General features: G+C 38.3%; 1 protein-coding gene across 19 annotated transcripts in view; it reads right to left on the bottom strand.

The window, feature by feature from the left end:
• Positions 1–19,177, bottom strand: part of RBL2 (RB transcriptional corepressor like 2) — a 132,503-nt gene that overhangs the window by 44,469 nt on the left and 68,857 nt on the right. For 12 of the 19 annotated variants that reach the window (XM_015442990.3, XM_074026675.1, XM_074026678.1 and 9 more), the window contains 7 exons: positions 18,792–18,922; positions 15,078–15,278; positions 10,976–11,040; positions 6,229–6,357; positions 4,454–4,614; positions 4,297–4,361; positions 3,232–3,418 (listed from right to left, as the gene is read on the bottom strand). In XM_015442990.3, coding sequence (XP_015298476.3) covers positions 3,232–3,418; positions 4,297–4,361; positions 4,454–4,614; positions 6,229–6,357; positions 10,976–11,040; positions 15,078–15,278; positions 18,792–18,922 — 939 coding nt within the window. The remainder of the gene's footprint in view (positions 1–3,231; positions 3,419–4,296; positions 4,362–4,453; positions 4,615–6,228; positions 6,358–10,975; positions 11,041–15,077; positions 15,279–18,791; positions 18,923–19,177) is intronic. The other 7 variants (XM_074026684.1, XM_074026686.1, XM_074026687.1 and 4 more) reach the window with 2 other exon arrangements.

The following is a 19,177-nucleotide window of genomic DNA, read 5'->3' as shown; positions in this document are numbered from 1 at the left end:
TGCTCCCTGCCTTACAAGGTTTCTTGCAGCCACCTACTTCACTGTGCATGAACCAATGCCTACACTGGGAGGCACTGGGAGGGAAAAACACCTTGTACACGAACAGGAGAATCAACAGCAGCCAGCAGCATATAACCACATCACCCACAAGCAGCAATAGTTTCACAGAGGAAACTAGGTGTGACAACCACAAACAGCTTCCTGCCAGAGTCCTCAAGGTCAACATGGTGTTTCTTGATAGCACTGTGCTTAGCTTAGAGCTTCCTGTTCATTCTGATCAAGAGGAATCTTTCTTTAACTTGGGTGCAAATATTAAGTCGGTATCTTAAAAATATTAGGATGTTCCTTCTCCAAATAAAGACTTACAAAATTTGGAGTGACTCTGAGCTTTGCCCTTAGTCCTCTTTTATTCTCTCTTATTTCATACCTCTAAGAAATCTCTCCTCATTTTAGGGCTTTAAAAGCCATCTACAGTTGGGCGCGGTGGCTCATGCCTATAATCCCAGCACTTTGGGATGCCGAGGCAGGCAGATCATGAGGTCAGGAGTTCAAGACCAGCTGACCAACATGGTGAAATGCCGTTTCTACTAAAAATACAAAAAATTAGCCGGGCGTGGTGGCAGGCGCCTGTAATCCCAGCTACTCAAGAGGCTGGGGCAGGAGAATCGCTTGAACCTGGGTGGCAGAGGTCACAGTGAGCTGAGATTGCACCATTGCACTCCAGCCTGGGTGACAGAGTGAGATTCTGTCTCAAAAAAAAAAAAAAAAAAAAAAAAGCTATCTGTATCCTGATGACCCCAGGACATATATACACAACCCCTAACCTCTACTGTGAACTGTGAACTCCGGTCTTCTATTCCTCAACTGTCTATTCAACTTCTCTACTAGGATGCTTAAAAGACATCTCAAATTTAACGTACTAATAACCCTAACCCCTAACTCTTGATTCCCCTTCCCCCAGACTTGCTCTTCCCTCTTAATAAATTTCAGTAGTAAATGTTCCCGGAATGTCTACTATGTGCCAAGCGCTGCATACAACATTGGTCACAGCCTTCGTGAAGCTTAATGCAAGGAGACAGGCAATAAGTAATTCTTTCTACCTACCTCCCTACTTACTGTCAGACAGTGATAAATACGAAGAGAAACACTAGCAAGCAGAGTCAGGGGGAAAGGAAGTTGGGGAGGACGTTGTGGTTATTATTGACATAGCAGTCAGGTTATCAGAGATATGAATGAAGTGAGAAGGAAGCCACATGAATATCTTGAAGTAATACGTTTTAGGCAGAGGGAATTGCAAAGGCAAAGGCTTTGTGTTGCGGGCATGCTTGGCACATCTGAAGAACAAAAAAGGAGGTTAATGTGGCATTAGTGGGTGAGGAGGGAGGATAGTAGTAGATGAATTCAGAGAGAGCCAGGGCCAGATAACTTACGACCTTACAGGCACCTGTCAGGATTTTAGCTTTTATACCATTCACCCAACTGGAGACATCACTGTTCTCTTTTTCTCAAACCCTAGATCCAAACCATCAGTAAATCCTGTGGGTGCTATCTCCAAAATATGGCCCAGATACAAACCATTCTCTGAAGCCACCATAAACTATTGCCATAATCACTCCAATAGCTTCTTAACTCCCTACTTCCACCCTTGCCTCGAACCCCACTTTCCCACAAGACTTTTAAAAATGTAAATCAGTCACTCTTCTTAATAACACCCTCTTAATGGCTTTCATCTCAATCACAGCAGAAGCAAAAGTTCTTACGATGGCTTCCAAAGCTTACATGGTCTGTCTGGCTCTCTTGTTCTTCCCTCTTCCTTGCACTTCTTTTTCTTCTCGTTTTTTCTTTTTTCTTTTTTTTTTATTTGAAAGACAGGCTCTTGCTCTGTCACCCAGGCTGGAGTGCAGTGATGCGATCACGGCTTACTGCAGCCTGCAACTCCTGGGCTCAAGGGATCCTCCTGACTCAGCCTCGCAAGTAGCTGAGCCCACAGGTGGATACAACCATGGCCAGCTAATTTTTTGTATTAATATTTTATGTAGAGACAGGGTCTCGCTTTGTTGCCCAGACTTGTCTTGAACTCCTGGGCTCAAGCAGTCCTCTGCCTCAGTCTCCCAATGTGCTAGGATTACAAGCATGAGCCATCACACCTGGCCTCCCTTCACTTCTTACCAATTTTTCCCCTCACTGTATTCCTACCACACTGTCATTCTCACTGTTCCTCCAAAAAGCTAATCCTGTTCCAATCTCACGGCTTTGCATTTGTTATGCTCTCAGCTTCAAATACATTTCCCCAGCTATTCATATGGCTTGCTTCCTTGCTTACTTTTGGTGTGTGACACCCTTACCAACCACCTTACCTACAACAGACCACCCATCCCATTCTCCCCTCCCCTCAATATTTTGTATTACTACTCTATTTTATTTTCTTCATCTGTCATCACCCAACATACTATGTATTTACTTGTTTATCTCCTGTCCATCTCCCCACACTGGAATATAAGCTTCTTTAGAACAGGGTTCTCGTGGCTATTTTGTTCACTGCTGTATCTCCAGTGTCCAGGACACAACCTGACATATAAAATGCTTTAGGAATATTTGTTGAATGAATAAGCAGACCAGTCTCAAGTCTGAAGCAGCTTACTTCCAGGTGAATTGGCTCTTGGATTACCCAGTGTCTCTGGGGGCACTTGCCAGAAGTTTAGTGTTTTCTGTTACCACCACATAGCAGAAGGGAAACTCATGGCCTGCATCACCCTAAATGTCTGTGTGAAAAAATACCACATGGTCCTGAAATTCAGTTTAAAAGAATTTTCTTAAAGACTATAGATCCTCAGTTTCTCCAGTCTCTTAAATGAAGGCCCCAATCAGGTCAATTATCACTTTCTAAATGCCTAAAAGTAGTACATATAAGACTATATATTACTGTGTTCACTACATATAAGACTATATATTACTGGCCCATCTTTTTAAAACCAACAATTATCAGCATGACACATTTGTTTAAATTTATATTAATTTCTCTTTTTCTCAGACCTCAGTAAAATGAATGAAAGTTGATATTAACAAATCAAATATCATAGAGATACCTTTTTCAATTAAGAGAAGTATGATGAGAATTTTCTCCTTCATACTGTAGGCAAGTAAAACACAAACATGAAATTACCAAAATAAAAAAGAACCCCTGGCTTAACTGCTCCTGTATTTCTACTCTTCTGGTGTGGCTAAACTCACCTTGTCAAAATGCTGCTGTAAGATGTTTTTCATCTGCACCCTTTCAGCAGTCTCTGTTCCTGAACCAGCGTTCAGACACCTTGAGAGAGTCCCAATTTCCTCTTCAGCATCCTCTCCAAGAAATATCCGCTCATCTAAATTCCCAACAGATAAAACATACTCCTCATAGGCCTTATTGATGGCTTTACTATAGGAAAAACAAATACAGACAAAATGTACTCTCTCACAGAACTGCCATTTCAATTAATTATTTCATTTTTTTATTTACTAAAAGTTCTAATAATTTTTTTGAAAGTTAAACTTTGGTAAGGTAACTTGTAGTTATAAAAACTGGATAGTATAGCTGGGTGCAGTAGCTCACACCTGTAATCCCAGCATTTTTGGAGGCCGAGGCAGGTGGATCACGAGGTCAGGAGTTCGAATCCAGCCTGGCCAGTATGGTGAGACCCTGTATCTACTAAAAATATAAAAATTAGCTGGGCATGGTGGCGCGCGCCTGTATCCACAGCTACTCATGAGGCTGAGGCAGAAGAATTGCTTGAACCCAGGAGGTGGAGGTTGCAGTGAGCTGAGATCGTACCACTGCATTCCAGCCTGGGCGACACAGTGAGACTCCATCTCAAAAAACAAAACAAAAACTGGATAGTATCACATGTAATCTTGCTATCCCCATGCTCATCCATCTCACAATACAAGTATTTTGCTGACAGTGTTTCAGCTGCTGGTAGGTGCAGCTTCTGGTGGGAAGCTTAACTGTCTAGCTGCTCTAGCCACCCCTGGAGACTTCCACACTTACACATCATCAATTTTCACCCATATAGTTCCAAAAGAATTTATTTCAAAATTTGTAATCCAGAAGCTTAATGAAACTTCAAAGAACAGCCATACAATTTTGAACACATTTAAAAAGTATGCTTATATTAGGTGACAGAATTTTTGCTTCCCTGTATTCTCTCACAAAACATATTCTCAGTTTCCAGAGTACAAACAATAAAAACACTAGCCTCTGAAGTTTCCTAAGTATATAATTTAAAATATTAAAACATTTTATACAGAAGTACTCACAAACTCTCTCCAAAGTTTCCAGGTTCTAGAAACCCAGTAAGATTTTCTTCTTTTCCCTTAAGGAGCTATGATAAAAGAAGAGATCCTTAAGTCGTCACGTTAAATCAAGTTTTTCTCCAGAAAACATTTTCACGTTATTTCTTTGCTACTTACAAACCTTTTTTTCATAAAGTTTCCTAATATAGGGTTTCCAGAAATGTTCCTTTATCCCCTTTGCTTCCAAAACTAGGCCATCATGTAAGGAACACAGTTTCTCAATGATACAAGGGGGGTCAGAGGAAGGTTTAGAATCCTTAGCATGAAAATCTTCAGATAGGCCTATAGTGTACAGAATCAAAAAACAGAGATATCAGCATACAATAAGCCAATTTGTAATAAACTTAACATTTTATTTATAATCAGTATACCACTTAGCATATGAACGTATAGGAAACAGTATATATGCATCTATTTTAACCCTGAGAATTTGTCAAAAAATGGCAAATAGAAGTAAAGTGTATCATTACTGGAAAGATTTCAGTTATCCAATTATCTACGTAGAGATGGTTAAGGGAAACTTAAAACTTAAATTTTAGGATATTACATTTTAGGATACTAAGATCTAAAAACCAAAAAAATAAAATATAACTTTGCAAGTAAGTCTACTTTTAAACAAAAAACACCACTTTAAAAAATTACACTGTTCAGAGATTATACACTTTAATTTGAATGTATTAGATGTATTTCACACTAATTTACAGTTTATTCTTGCCCTAGACTCAGCACAAAAGAAAAAAAATCAAATGAAAATAAAAGAGGTAAAGGTCAGGCATTCCTATAATCCACTTTGGGAGGCCAAGGTGGGTGCATTACTTGAATCCAGGAGTTTGAGACCAGCCCAGGAAACATGGCGAAACCCCATCTCTACTAAAAAATACAAAAAATTAGCTGGGTGTGGTGGTGTATGTCTGTAGTCCCAGCCACCTGGGAGGCTGAGATGAGAGGATCATCTGAGCCCAGGAGGTTGAGGCTGCAGTGAATTGTGATTGCACCACTGCACCCCATTGTGGGTGACAGAGTGAGACCCTGTCTCAAAAACAAATTCTTTTTAATTAAAAAAAAAAAAAAAAAAAAGGTAAAAGTGAAAGGGGGCAGCTTTTTGGGAATATAAAAGGGAGTTAGGACAGAAATGCGAGAAAGAACACAAAAGAATATAAGGAACATTAAATTTACCATACCAGGAGCAACTGAAGTAACTAACTCCACTAATTTTAAAAATCTACCTTGATAGACAAGCTGAAATTTTAACTGAAATCACCTCAAAACTGAGAATCACCCAGAATCCTATTACAATATTACTCAAATAGCAGCAGCAATATTTATTTTAACTCTATACACACTTCTTAATATTTGCTTTGTAAATCATAATTTGGGCTAACTACTTATCATTCATAGAAATTATATACCTAAGTTCTATTAAATGCAATGCCAAAATCATCATTTCCATGTATGTTAGTTTAAAACATGAAAGTTCATTTTATTTATTTTAGAACCATAACTATTCTTCTGTACCAAAATTTGAAATAAGATTCTTTCAGCAAATTCTTTTTGATCTCCTACGATGTGTCAGGCACAAAGTTTGCCAATGTAGAAAAACACTATCGGTTTTAATGTCATCTTTGCAACTCTGAGTTTCTAAATGCCTTCTCCTTGTTGAGTATATATTTCAGAAATTTCTAAAGTTGTCATTTAAGACTTTAAACTTCGTGGTATCTGCAAATGTTTTTCCAAAAATATTTTTACAGGAAGCTTGACTCTTAGTTATAAGTACCCTGGATAACTGTAATGACAAGAGCTTTTCAAAATACTGACGATAGGAAACCTGTACAACTCCAAGGGTAAACACAACACAGAAATGCAGATGGTCCAAAAACCTTTGATTTACAAACCTACCTTTAAAATTAGAGTTCACAAGTTCTTTACGATTAGAACACTGAAGTGCATTTCCATAAACTAAGTCCAAAGCACACAGCAGCAGGTGATAAGAATTGACCAAATCATCACTTATCATGGGGAAATTACCTGAAGGATTATAAGCACTTATAGAGTTAAATTAGCATTGACTTTATAACATTTTAAAAACAATTTCTTCCTTTAATTATTATGACATTACAAAACATTGTACAAAATTGACTCATTACAATAAGTGTTTTGGCAAATTTAAATTTTGAGATATTACTCTTATATCTTAATAAATAAATAAATATATATATGCACACACACACTTTTTTTTTTTTTTTTTTTTTAAGAGACAGAGTCTTGGTGGGTCACCCAGGCTGGAGTGCAGTGGTATGATCATGGCTCACTGCACCCTCAACATCTTGGGCTCAAGGGATCTTCCTGTCTCAGCCTCCTGGGCAGCTGAAATTACAGGCACACACCACCACACATGGCTAATTTAAAAACTTTTTTTAGAGATGGAGTCTTGCTATGTTGCCCAGGCTGGTCTCAAACTCCTGGACTCAAGTGATCCTCCTGCCGTGGCCTCCCAAAGTGCTAGGATTACAGGTGTAAACCACCATGCCCAGCCTTTAATAAATGTCTAACAGCTTAGTGAAAACTATAACTTTACTAAAAATGCCATTCATTCATTCATTGTTTATTAAATACCTAGTAGCTGACTAAAACTTCATCATTGGTCTTTGAAAATTCTGAGCACTAAAAATTCATAAATTATCTCAAACTGTAAGAAACTGTTTTGCATGAAAACATTTTTCTGTCATGAAAATTATTAGAAATACTTAGGAGACAGCCGAAAAAATCATTCATATAATTATTCTCATATACATTTTTTTTTTGAAGCTGAGTCTCGCTGTCACCCAGGCTGGAGTGCAGTGGCACGATCTCAGCTCACTGCAAGCTCTGCCCCCCAGGTTCAAGCCATTTCTCATATACATATTTTTAAAAGACCAGAACTTTTGATTAGACTCCAACAGTAACATTTTTAATACTTTTCTATATAATCTCAGACAAATTAATGCAACAGGAGTACCATTAAATATCTTTCAATTCCAGAGTTAATAATCCCAAGAATAATTTGCTGATGCTTGGTAACAAGGAAATAAGAAATCAAAAACCTAAACTGACAGAAACATGTCATTTCTGCAGTGCTGGTTGAACTCTAACACTGAACGCATTTTTACATGTAGTTAAGCCATTTTATTATTATCTTAATTTCCTAGAAATTAAGATTTCTAATTATTTTATAACTTCAAGCCCATCCCTTTTTTGGTTAAACACCGCACATGTATGCTTCATGATGATTTCACATTCTTGTATCATCAAATTCAGTTTAAATAGCTAACATGCATATGAAGAATTATTTCCAAACCTTAGCGTTTTCACACGTAATGCCTACCCAAGTGTATATGTACACACACACACCCGCAGCTTTGTTTCAGGTTTCCCTTTCTCTCTGTTCCTCCAGAGAAAGTTACCACTTACCTCAGCACATACAAAACAATTCTTTTTTTGTATAGATGGAAACATTCAACAAATCAACTTACATGAATTAAAGAGAAAAAAAAATTTCTTCTGTTGCCAAAGAGGCAAATGATATTCAACACATTAAACTGTGCATTGATATAGCCAAACCAACTTGCTTGGTTCTTCTATAAAGAGGTTTACTATTAAAATATACTTGGTTTCTCATGTAAAAAAAAAAAGGAAGTAAGTAGCACCTACCGATTTCAAGCTACAAAGCCCATCACACCAACAAGCCTAAACTTGTTACTGGTGTGCACTTGCCATAGAAGGCAAAAAACCCAGCAGCACTGTAATGTCTAATAAAAAGCTGAAATGCCCCTAGAGACCAGAATCTAATTTAAATTAAATTCTAGGACTCTCTCAACATGACGTGTTTTATATTTCAAATCCTGACCTTATAAATAAATCTGACTTTGTGTGAGATATTTTATCTTTTAATCAACAAAGATAACAAGTAAATAGAAATGTTTCATCTCCGGAGTTGGCTTGTCATTAGAAAGGTGGCTACAAAAGAGTAACCCTTTCCCCAAAATAAATGAGAACTGAATTAAAGCAATTAAATGACTGTTAGAAAAGATCACCGTGCATTATAAAAGATCAGTGGTGGATTGTGAGAGGACAAAGGTTCTTTGTTTGTTTGTTTTTTGAGACAGGGTCTTGCTCTGTCGCTCTGTCGCCCAGACTAGAGGCGCAATCTCAGCTCACTGCAGCCTCCGCCTCCCAGGTTCAAGCAATTCTCCCACCTCAGCCTCCCAAGTAGCTAGGATTCCAGGCATACGCCACCATGCCCAACCCACAAAGGTTCTTAAGGTGGAATTACTATAAACTGAATTAATGAGATAAAATTCAAACACTGAGCTAATTACAGAGAAAAAACCACCCCAACGGGTCCAATGAGAACAAAATAAGGACAATGAAATTATTTTTTATTGTATTGTACATATTATTACAGTACCAAATACATTTACTTCTAAGTACACATATGCCATAAGAGACAAACAAAACAGATAAAAATCCTAGAAGTCAGACATACTTGCCCAATACAATCATATGAAAAGATTACCATCATATATAATAGCAGTCACACATTCTAAAATTTGTAGCCACTGTAAAAATGGTTTATATACTCCAAAACCTTTATTTCATGCCACTGATCATGTCACCTTTGTCATCACTAAAGAAACATGCCAGTGTCATGTATGAAAGAAGGTTTTTCTCTTGAATCAAGCATGCAGCTTAGGGAAGGAAGGATGGCAGCTCTCACCCTAACTAGCTAGAGAGGGACCAGTTGTAATTAAGTTAAATCAAACCTGGCGACCAACAATATCACACATTCTTCCCAGAGGCCTTCACAGCCAGTATGAAACTAAGAACCAGGAACCAGGAGATCTGAGTTCAAATCTTAGCTTTGTTGCCAGCAGCTAGTTTCTGGGCTCAGCTGCCTCATCTTTAAAGTAACTAAGCTGGCTGAGCACAGTAGCTCACACCTGTAATCCCAACACTTCGGGAGGCCGAGGTGGCGGATCACTTGAGGTCAGGAGTTCAAGACCACCCTGGCCAACATGGTAAAACCCCAACTCTACTAAAAATACAAAAATTAGCCGGGTATAGCGGTGCATGCCTGCAATCGCAGCTACTCAAGAGGCTGAGGCACAAGAATCACTTGAACATAAGAGGCAGAGGTTGCAGTGAGCAGAGATCACACCACTGCACCCCAGCCTGGGCAACAAAGCAAGACCCTGTCTCAAAAATAAGAATAAAAATAAAAAATAAAGTAAATAAGTTAAGCTAGGCCAGGTGCGATGGCTCACACCTGTAAGCCCAGCACTTTGGGAGGCCGAGGCAGGTGGATCATGAGGTCAGGAGTTCAAGACCAGCTTGGCCAAGATGGTGAAACCCCGTCTCTACAAAAAACTACAAAAAATTAGCCGGGCACGGTGGCAGGCACCTGTAATCCCAGCTACTCGGGAGGCTGAGGCAGGAGATTGCTTGAACCCGGGCAGCAGAGGTTGCAGTGAGCCAAGATCGCACCACTGCACTCCAGCCTGGGCCACAGAGTGAGACTCCGTCTCAAAAAAAAATTAAGTTAAGCTAGTTAATCTAATAATGAGAATCTCTCTTATATTTATGAAACTCCTTCCAGCTCTATGATTCTTTGTTAACTTTGCATTTTATTGAGCTATCTTAATGGCAAAGGCATTCCACATAGTATACAGAAGAAACCTATGTAATAATATAACTGCACTTTCCTATCTACTTTAGATTACTAAGAATTGTTTCTACATAGAAATATAAAAAGGAACCGGGTGTCATGGCTCACGCCTATAATCCCAGCACTTTGGGAGGCCAAGGTGGGCAGATCACCTGAGATCAGGAGTTCGAGACCAGCCTGGCCAACATGGCGAAACCCCATCTCTACTGAAAACACAAAAATTAGCTGGGCATGGTGGTGGGCACCTGTAATCACAGCTATTCGGGAGGCTGAGGCAGAATTACTTGAACCTGGGAGGTGTAGGCTGCAGTGAGCCGAGACTGTGCCACTGCAATCCACCCTGGGAGACAGAGTGAGACTCCATCTCAAAATAAATAAATAAATAAATAAATAAATAAATACAAAAAGGACAAAAAATAATAGAGACATGGATTTCACTGAATGCAGACCTTGCGTAGGTCATGAGATGAGAAAATGAGAAAAAAGGAAAGAAAATAAGTAGCATATAAAAGTATTTGACTAAGTATACTTATCTGAAAAAGATACCAAAAAAAAAAAATCTGAACTGTCCTGAGGTAGATCAGTAATTGCACTCAAGTAAATAAGATACATCTCATGAAAAATAGAGTTCACAATACAAGCATATACAGAATAATGTGTTTTCAGCTCATAATTTAAAAGAGTCGCTTTGGGTAGTAAAGATGTTGTATACAACAAAATTAAAGAACTTTCCATTTAATAAGAGAAGATCTGGATATTGTAAAGAAATCCAATAGATTCTTTGATAAAAAGGCAATACTTAAAAAAGAATCTAAGATTAAAACCCTTGAGAAAATTTTCAGTGAAAATCTTTTCCTGATACATGTTAGAAGTTGACAAAATTAATACCTGAAAACATAAATAGACGTATTAATATCTAAACAAATATTACTATTTTCTTACCTTTTGCATATATAAAAAGCACCCAACAAAAATGGAAAATTTCAGACACAGTACAGGGCTGTCGCCTTTGGGGGAAGAAAAAAAAAAGTCATGAGACAACAGAAGAATCAGAAAAAAAACATCCCAAATGACTATAAATTTGGTGTCAAAACCCACAGTTAAAGGAGAGAGACCACATTCAGCTTCACATGGAAAACATGGATGTTCTGCCTCAACAAAATACTGGTAGGAAATAGCTGGGATCCGGGGAAAGAGCCCATTTCAAAGAAAAGAAAATTCTTAAAGAATTTTTTAAAGTTTTTTGAGGGCAAGATAGGTAAGGTGGAAAATAAAATGAATAAAAATAGTTCTTTTGATGACATAGCAATGCTATGCTGCTTTAAGACCACTATATGCAGTCAGATACGTCCTCATTTTTTTCTCCTTTATCATAGCTAATGACCTGTATCCCTCCCTCCCTCCCTAGATATTCCAGACTATATCAAATCACAAAAGGCCTTTTTAATGTAAATTATGAGCTTCCTATAATTCCTTATACTTCCATTCATTAAGAGTATCTGTTGTATATTGCCAAGTTGTCTGCTAAAGTTTCAGACCTGCTTTAAGCTTGGCTTTTCTACCAAAACCTCTGACAACTTTTAGACAAGAAATCTGTGGTTTCCATATCCCAACAGCCTTATTCTAACAAGGTGCCGAGAGGAACGAAATTCCGTGGAGATTAGATTAGATTTAGTTCAGCATTACCATTAGCTAGGGTACACTTGCTCACCTAGACTTAGTCATTTCATCTGTCAAAAGATTATTCTATTTGGGTACAATACTGTACTTAATTCACCAGTCCATGGCAAGGATTAAATGTCAGTGTTCTGCTTTTAAAAGCAGACTCTCTACCATAGGCGCATGATAAACTATTTCTAATTTGGTTGCCTACCAAAATAAAATTCAATTTTTTTTAGCTTAACACTTAAGCTACTCTTAATTCTGGCTGTACTTGAGAATTCTAGGGAAAAAAAAAACTTGACTAACCTCCCACATTTTCTCTTGTTTTACTGCTTTTGTGTCTTTTTACATTTCTATTCCCTCTTGTAGTCATGGGACTTTTATAACACACTGCATTGCATGCGCCGGAATCTTCATACCTGCCTTATCTCGCTGACTGTACTGTAAGCTCTCAGAAGACAGAGACTGTGGGGTTTGGTGTTTTAAAAATGCCTGTGTCCTAGGTAATACCTAATCATATTTCCTGTGGATATGTGCTAAACAAATAGTGACAAATTTTCAAATAGTGTGTGAGAGATGCAGGATACAGTCACAGTAAAGCACATGGGTTCTGCAGTCAGTTTCAATAAAAGCTCCACTCAGTTGTGCGACTCTGGCCAAATTACTTAACCTCTCAGCAGCTTATTTTCTCTATCTGTAATAACAGTATGAGCATCACAAGGTTGTCAGAGGGATTAACTGAAGTAATACATATTGAAGTCTTAAGAGTCCCTGCCCCAAAACAAATGCTCAGTAAGTGCTATACATCATGACTACGGGTAGCAGAAAGAGCTAATAGAAAGTATACAAAGTGATAAAAATGTAAAATCTCTAATAAAGTGATTTACTTTTTTTTTTTGAGACAAGGTCTTGCTCTGTCACCCAAACTGGAGTACAGTGGTATGATCACAGCTCACTGCAGCCTCAACCTCCCAAGCTCAAGTGATCCTCCCACCTCAGCCTCCCCAATAGCTGGGACCATGGGTGTGAGCCACCATTCCAAGCTAATTTTTGTTTTTTTTTTGTGGAGATGAAGTTTTGCCATGCTGCCTAGGCTGGTCTCAAACTCCTGGGCTCAAGTGATCCGTCTGATTCAGCCTCCCAAAGTGCTGGGATCAAGTGTGAGCCACTGCACATGGCCTTTTAAAATTATCTTAATTAGAATTAAATAGTATACACATCCTAAGAAATATCAAAACAAGTGCAATCTGAAATTATTTTCCAGATACTCCAAAAAAGATATCTTCCTATAAATGATCACACTGGCCTCACTCAGACTCAACACAAAGCTTCTGTCCAAACTTTAGAATACTTCATTATTTATTTATTTATTTAGTGACGAAGTCTCATTCTGTCACCGAGGCTGGAGTGCAGTGGGGCGATCGCAGCTCACTGCAATCTCCGCCTCCTCGGTTCAAGCGATTCACCTGCCTCAGCCTCTCAAGTAGCTGGGACAACAGGCACATGCCACCATACCTGCCTACTTTTTGTATTTTTAGTGGAGATGGGGTTTTGCCACGTTGGCCAAACTAGTCTTGAGCTCCTGACCTCAAGCAATCCACCTGCCTCGGCCTCCCAAAGTGCTAGGAGAATATGTCATTTTATTTATTTATTTATTTATTTATTTATTAATAAAACGGTGTCTCGCTCTATCGCCCAGGCTGGAGTGCAGTGGCGTGATCACGGCTCACTGCAACCTCCACCTCCAAGGTTCAAGTGATTCTTCCACCTCACCCTCCCAAGTAGCTGGGATTATAGGCACCCACTACCACACCCTGCTAATTTTTATATTTTTAGTAGAGATGGGGTTTCACCATGTTGGCCAGGCTGGTCTCGAACTCCCGACCTCAAGTGATCCACCTGCCTTGGCCTCCCAAAGTGCTGGGATTACAGGCACCCAGCCAGAATATCTCCTTTTATTTATTTATTTATTTATTTATTTATGAGATGGAGTTTCATTCTTGTCGCCCAGGCTGGAGTGCAATGGTACAATCTTGGCTCACTGCAACTTCTGCCTCTCGGTTCAAGGGATTCTTCTGACTCAGCCTCCCGAGTAGCTAGGATTACAGGCGTGCACCACCACACAGAGCTAATTTTTGTATTTTCAGTAGAGCTGGAGTTTTGCCATGTTGGCCAGGCTGGTCTTGAATTCCTGACCTCAGGTGACTCGCCCACCTCAGCCTCCTAAAGTGCTGGGATTACACGTGTAATCCAACCTACCCCGCCTGGCTCAGAATACTTCATTTTAAACAGTCAATTCCCCAAAACTGTAAGTGAGCTAGACTAGCTGCTTCTGTATCAGTGGTGCCATCTATATTAAAATGTAAATAGTTTTAGTTTTTAAAAATTTTTTTCCTCCTGCTTTGTCATTCCCCCATTTTATTTTTAAAAGGTTACACTTACTGTGAACATCCTTCACAGTCTGGGAAAACTTTTACATTTTAAGAGAAGCAAACATTATCTATTCTAGCCAAATAACTTTAACTCCTTTCCCTTTACTTTTCTTGTCAACTTTTCTAATTGTTAGAATTTTCATTTCTACTTTATGAAAAAATTTTCAATGATAAAGAAGGAAAATGTGTATCCCATAACTGCCTTTATCTATGAGGAAAGGTAGAAAACACTGAGTCAGAGCATGCCTATAGACTTTGCAGAAGTGATCAGAAAGCACAAATTCATAATAGTTTCAGTTCTCCTGTCTTTTCCCAATCCAGTCTCTCTATTCTTGATTCATTAGAAACATCAAAATACTAGAGAAGTCATTTCAAGGGGATTATTTATTACTCAGTTTGACACAAAAGTAAAATAGTCTATACAGTCACTAGTAGATAATATAGTGGTTAATATAGTGATCTATATCTAGGGCAGTGCTCCCTTCGGCAGCACATATACTAAAACTGGTACAATACATTGATTAGCACGGCCCCTGCGCAATAAAAAATATATGTATCTAGATACAGATACATCTCCAAGGCAGCTAAAGGGTGAAAATCCCTGAAGTCTGACTTGTACAGTTTGCATTTTTTGTTGCTTAAATGAAAAAGGAAGGTTTCAGAACAAGGATCACTGAGGGAAAAATAATAATAATATAAAATAAAATAACAAAAATGAAAGTTTATAGAAACAAAGACCCGTATACATTTAGCAACATGAAAAAAGCTAAACTCTTCATGGCTAACCCACAATGAAAAGCAAAAAAAGCATCATTAAAAGAAAACTATTGTGGAAAAAGATTTTTTAAATCTCCTTTCTTTTTTAAAACTAGAAAAAGAAAAACTAGCAAAATATTAACACTGCAGCACAGACTAATGTGTATTCCCGATGAACCAACATGAAAACCTACCGCTGTTTCCTTCCTCGCTGCTGACGAGGTTGCTCCTCTTGAGGGTATTTAAAGATGTCCTGAAAAATGGGTTCATATTTCTTAAAAATTACAGCAGAAACAGTGAAGTTTCTTTCTAATCTCTCAGTACGTTCTCTGAAATGTGGGGGTAGATTTGCCATATCTTCCCACTTCTTCATCTTATTAAAAAATTCGATTAAGCTGGTATTAAAGAAAACAATAAGATATTTCATAATTAACATAAAGGTAAAGTATACAAAAGTAAGTATTCAAAAGTAAATCAATATTATCTCATTAAATTATATTACTTTTAGACAGTGAAATAAAATCATAACTGGTGTCTCTGACTAGCTTAATTTCTTACAGATTGGTATATTCCTCTGATCATCCGAATTAATTTTGTTTAGGTTACCTGAAGTATTTGTTAACTATGAAATATTTGAAAATACAAACCAAAATTAACAAGAGTAACCTAACCAACATTCACATTGGTTCACTGCCAGATTTTTTAAATGTTAACATATTAAATAAATTTTGTCATTTTTGCTTCAGTTTTTTTTTTTTTTTTTTTTTTTTTTAAGAGATAGGGTTTCGCTGTGTCACCCATGTTGGAGTTCAGTGGCAAGATCACAGCTCATTGCAGACTCCTGGGCTTGAGTGATCCTCCGACTTTGGCTTCCCAGAACACTGTGATCACAGGTATGAGCCACCTCCCCCAACCCCCGCCACTTCAGATTTTTTTTAAAACCAGCAACACTATGGAAACAGCCAAGGCTAGGCACAGTGGCTCACACCTGTAATCACAGCACTTTGGGAGGCCAAAGCGGGAGAATCACAAGGTCAGGAGTTCGAAACCAGCCTGGCCAATGTGGTAAAACCCCGTCTCTACTAAAAATACAAAAAATTAGCTGGGCGTGGTGGTGGGAACCTGTAATCCCAGCTACACGGGAGGCTGAGGCAGGAAAATCACTTAAACCTGGGAGGCGGAGGTTGCAGTGAGCAGAGATCGCGCCACTGCACTCCAGCCCGGCGACAGTGCGAGACTGTCTCAAAAAAAAGGAAAGAAAAAAAATCAAAATTCCCATTTTATACTCCTCCCTAATCCCATCCCTACCCTTCTTCCCCAAAGATAAACACCATTCCAAAGTTGGTCTTAATCCTTCCTATGTTTTCACACTTACTACACATACACATGTCTGCGTAAACAATAAGCAATATCTTATTACTTATTACGTGTTTTTTCATTTTATATAAATGGTATCATACTTCAGTGGTATTCTGCAACATGCTTTTTCACACTCAATAACGTTTCTGACATTAATGTTGATATGTAAGATATATTCATTTTAACTGCTAAAAACATTCTTTCATATGAACATACAAGGATTTTTTGCATTCATCCCCCAACCTAAATTTAGGTTGTTTCTAATATTCCATGATAACAAAAAGTGTTGTAATGAAAACATCCTTATACACATGTGCAGGAGTTTCTTTAGGGACTACTCCAAGAAGTAGAGTAAGAGAATGTCCACCTTCAATGTTACTAGATACCACCAAATTTCCTAGTAAAGTCGTTATGCCAATTTTGACTTTCACCAATGTACACCAGCAATATAGAGTTCCTGGCTAAGCGTGGTGGCTCATGCCTGTAATCCCAGCACTTCCAGAGACCAAGGCAGGCGGATCACTTGAGGTCAGGAGTTTGAGACTAGCCTGGCCAACACGGTGAAACTTGGTCTCCACAAAAAATACAAAAATTAGTCAAGTATAGTGGCGTGTGCCTTTATCCCTGCTACTCTGGGACGCTGAAGCATAAGAATCACTTGAACCTGGGAAGTAGAGGTTGCAGTAAGTAGAGATCAAGCTACTGCACTCCAGCCTGGGCAGCACAGTGAGACTCCATCTCAAAAAAAAAAAAAAAAGGGAATTGAAAAATAAAAAAAAAGAGAGTTCCTGTTTCCCTGTACAGTGACCAAAGTTGGCATAAAAGACTTCAAATTTTCCCAATAATAAGAATAAAATGTTGGCCAGGCATGGTGGCTCACACCTGTAATCCCAGCACTCTGGGAGTCCAAGGCGGGTGGACCACCTGAGGTCGGGAGTTGGAGACCATCCTGGCCAACACGGTGAAACCCCGTCTCTACCAAAAATACAAAAAATTAGCCAGGTGTGGTGGCGTGTGCCTGTAATCCCAGCTACTTGGGAGGCCAAGGCAGGAGAATTGCTTGAACCTGGGAGGTGGAGATTGCAGTGAGCTGAGATCACGCCCCTGCACTCCAGCCTGCGTGAAAGAGCAAGACTCCACCTCAAAAAAAAAAAAAAGAAATGTTATATTTCTACTTTGAAAGTCTTTATTAGTGACATTGAGTATCTTTTCTTGTATCTATTAGCTATACAAATTATAACCTTTGTGAAGTCATATTCTTTATTCATTTTATTAACCCTGTTAGTAGTTCCTTATATAATTCTGGATACTGATTCTTTGGCCAATGTAACTCAGGATGGAGTTAAAGGTTAAAAAAAGATTACTAAAATTGACAACGTCAGCTAAAACATGACATTGTGAATTATTTTATTTTATTTGAGATGGAGTCTCACTCTTGTCACCCAGGCTGGAGTACAATAGTGCAATGATCTAGGCTCACTGCAACCTCTGCCTACCGGGCACAAGTGATTTTCCTGCCTCAGCTTCCTGAGTAGCTAAGATTACAGGCGCACGCCACCACACTCAGTTAATTTTCGTTTTTTTTAGTTGAGACGGGCTTTCACCATGTTGACCAGGCTGGTCTCCAATTCCTGACCTCAAGTGATCCACACACCTCGACCTCCAAAAATGCTGGGATTACAGGCGTGAGCCACCGCGCCCAGCCTGTTAATTATTTAAATAGTAACCTTTTTTGTTTTTTGTTTTGGAGACAAGGTCTTGCTGTTGCCCAAGCTGGAGTGCAGTACTGCTCCAACATTCAGGGCTCAAGTGATCCTCCCATTTCAGCCTCCCAAGTAGCTAGGCCTGCAGGTATGCACAACCACACCCAGTTAATTTTTTTATTTAGTAAGTGATTTTTTTAAAACCATTAAATCCATAAATTTTGAGTCGCAATTTCCCCCAAAATGCTAAACATCATTTTTCCACTTATCTTTAATAAGCTATGTAAGAAAATTCACCTAAAAGGCACAAAAAATAAATGTAATCAATTTAATTACACAACAGATAAAGCAATTTCTGCCTCTTCTTTTAAACATATTTGACCCTTTCTAAAATGGATTATAATCATGTCATTTATCCTCCAAACAGGAAACTGAGAAATACTCATTCTATTTATATTAAGACCACAAGTCCTGTGCACATATTTCTAAGTATAATAGCAAATAATATTTTATTTGCCTTTTCAACTTAGAGTATCTCCTAAAGTTTCTCAATATCCTTCATTTCTCCCAATGTTACACAATGTCCTAACCTTTAAGAATAAATTCTTCCATACAAGTGCCTAATACATTAAAATTTAAATATTTTCACCAAAGAAGTAAAATATAAGGGATACTAACTTTGATACAAATAAAGGAAAATCATTAGATGCTAGTTTTAGCATCTAATTTCACCAGTCCACAGGTACAAATGCTCAGAAAATGATGAACAGACATAATTCTTACTATCGCTATGATTTATGAGCTTACATTAGCCATACTCTACTTCTCAAACTCTAACATAGTTACCTCTGCTCTGAACATTTCAGGATTCTAGTTAAAGATACATAGTTTCCTTCCACTGTCCCTTTGCTTACAGTTGGAACAGATTTTCTGCAAGCCACATACAAGGCACATGCTAACCAATGAAGATCATTTCCCTGTAAAAGAAGAGAAAATTGATTTTTAGTTAATAAGCTACATATATATATTTCAATATTTTTTAAAGTACATTTAAATTGAAAGTGTTGTTTATATTTTTGTGGGAAACTTATTTTCAATGATGACCCTATATCATATGCTCTTTTTTTTTTTTTGAGATGGAGTCTCACTCTGTCACCCAGGCTTGAGCACAGTGGCACGATCTTGGCTCACTGCAACCTCCACCTCCCAGGTTCAAGCAATCCTCCTACCTC

The sequence above is a fragment of the Macaca fascicularis genome, chromosome 20 (assembly GCF_037993035.2).
Source record: "Macaca fascicularis isolate 582-1 chromosome 20, T2T-MFA8v1.1".
Taxonomy (NCBI): domain Eukaryota; kingdom Metazoa; phylum Chordata; class Mammalia; order Primates; family Cercopithecidae; genus Macaca; species Macaca fascicularis.
This window is presented reverse-complemented; position numbering and strand designations above follow the sequence as displayed.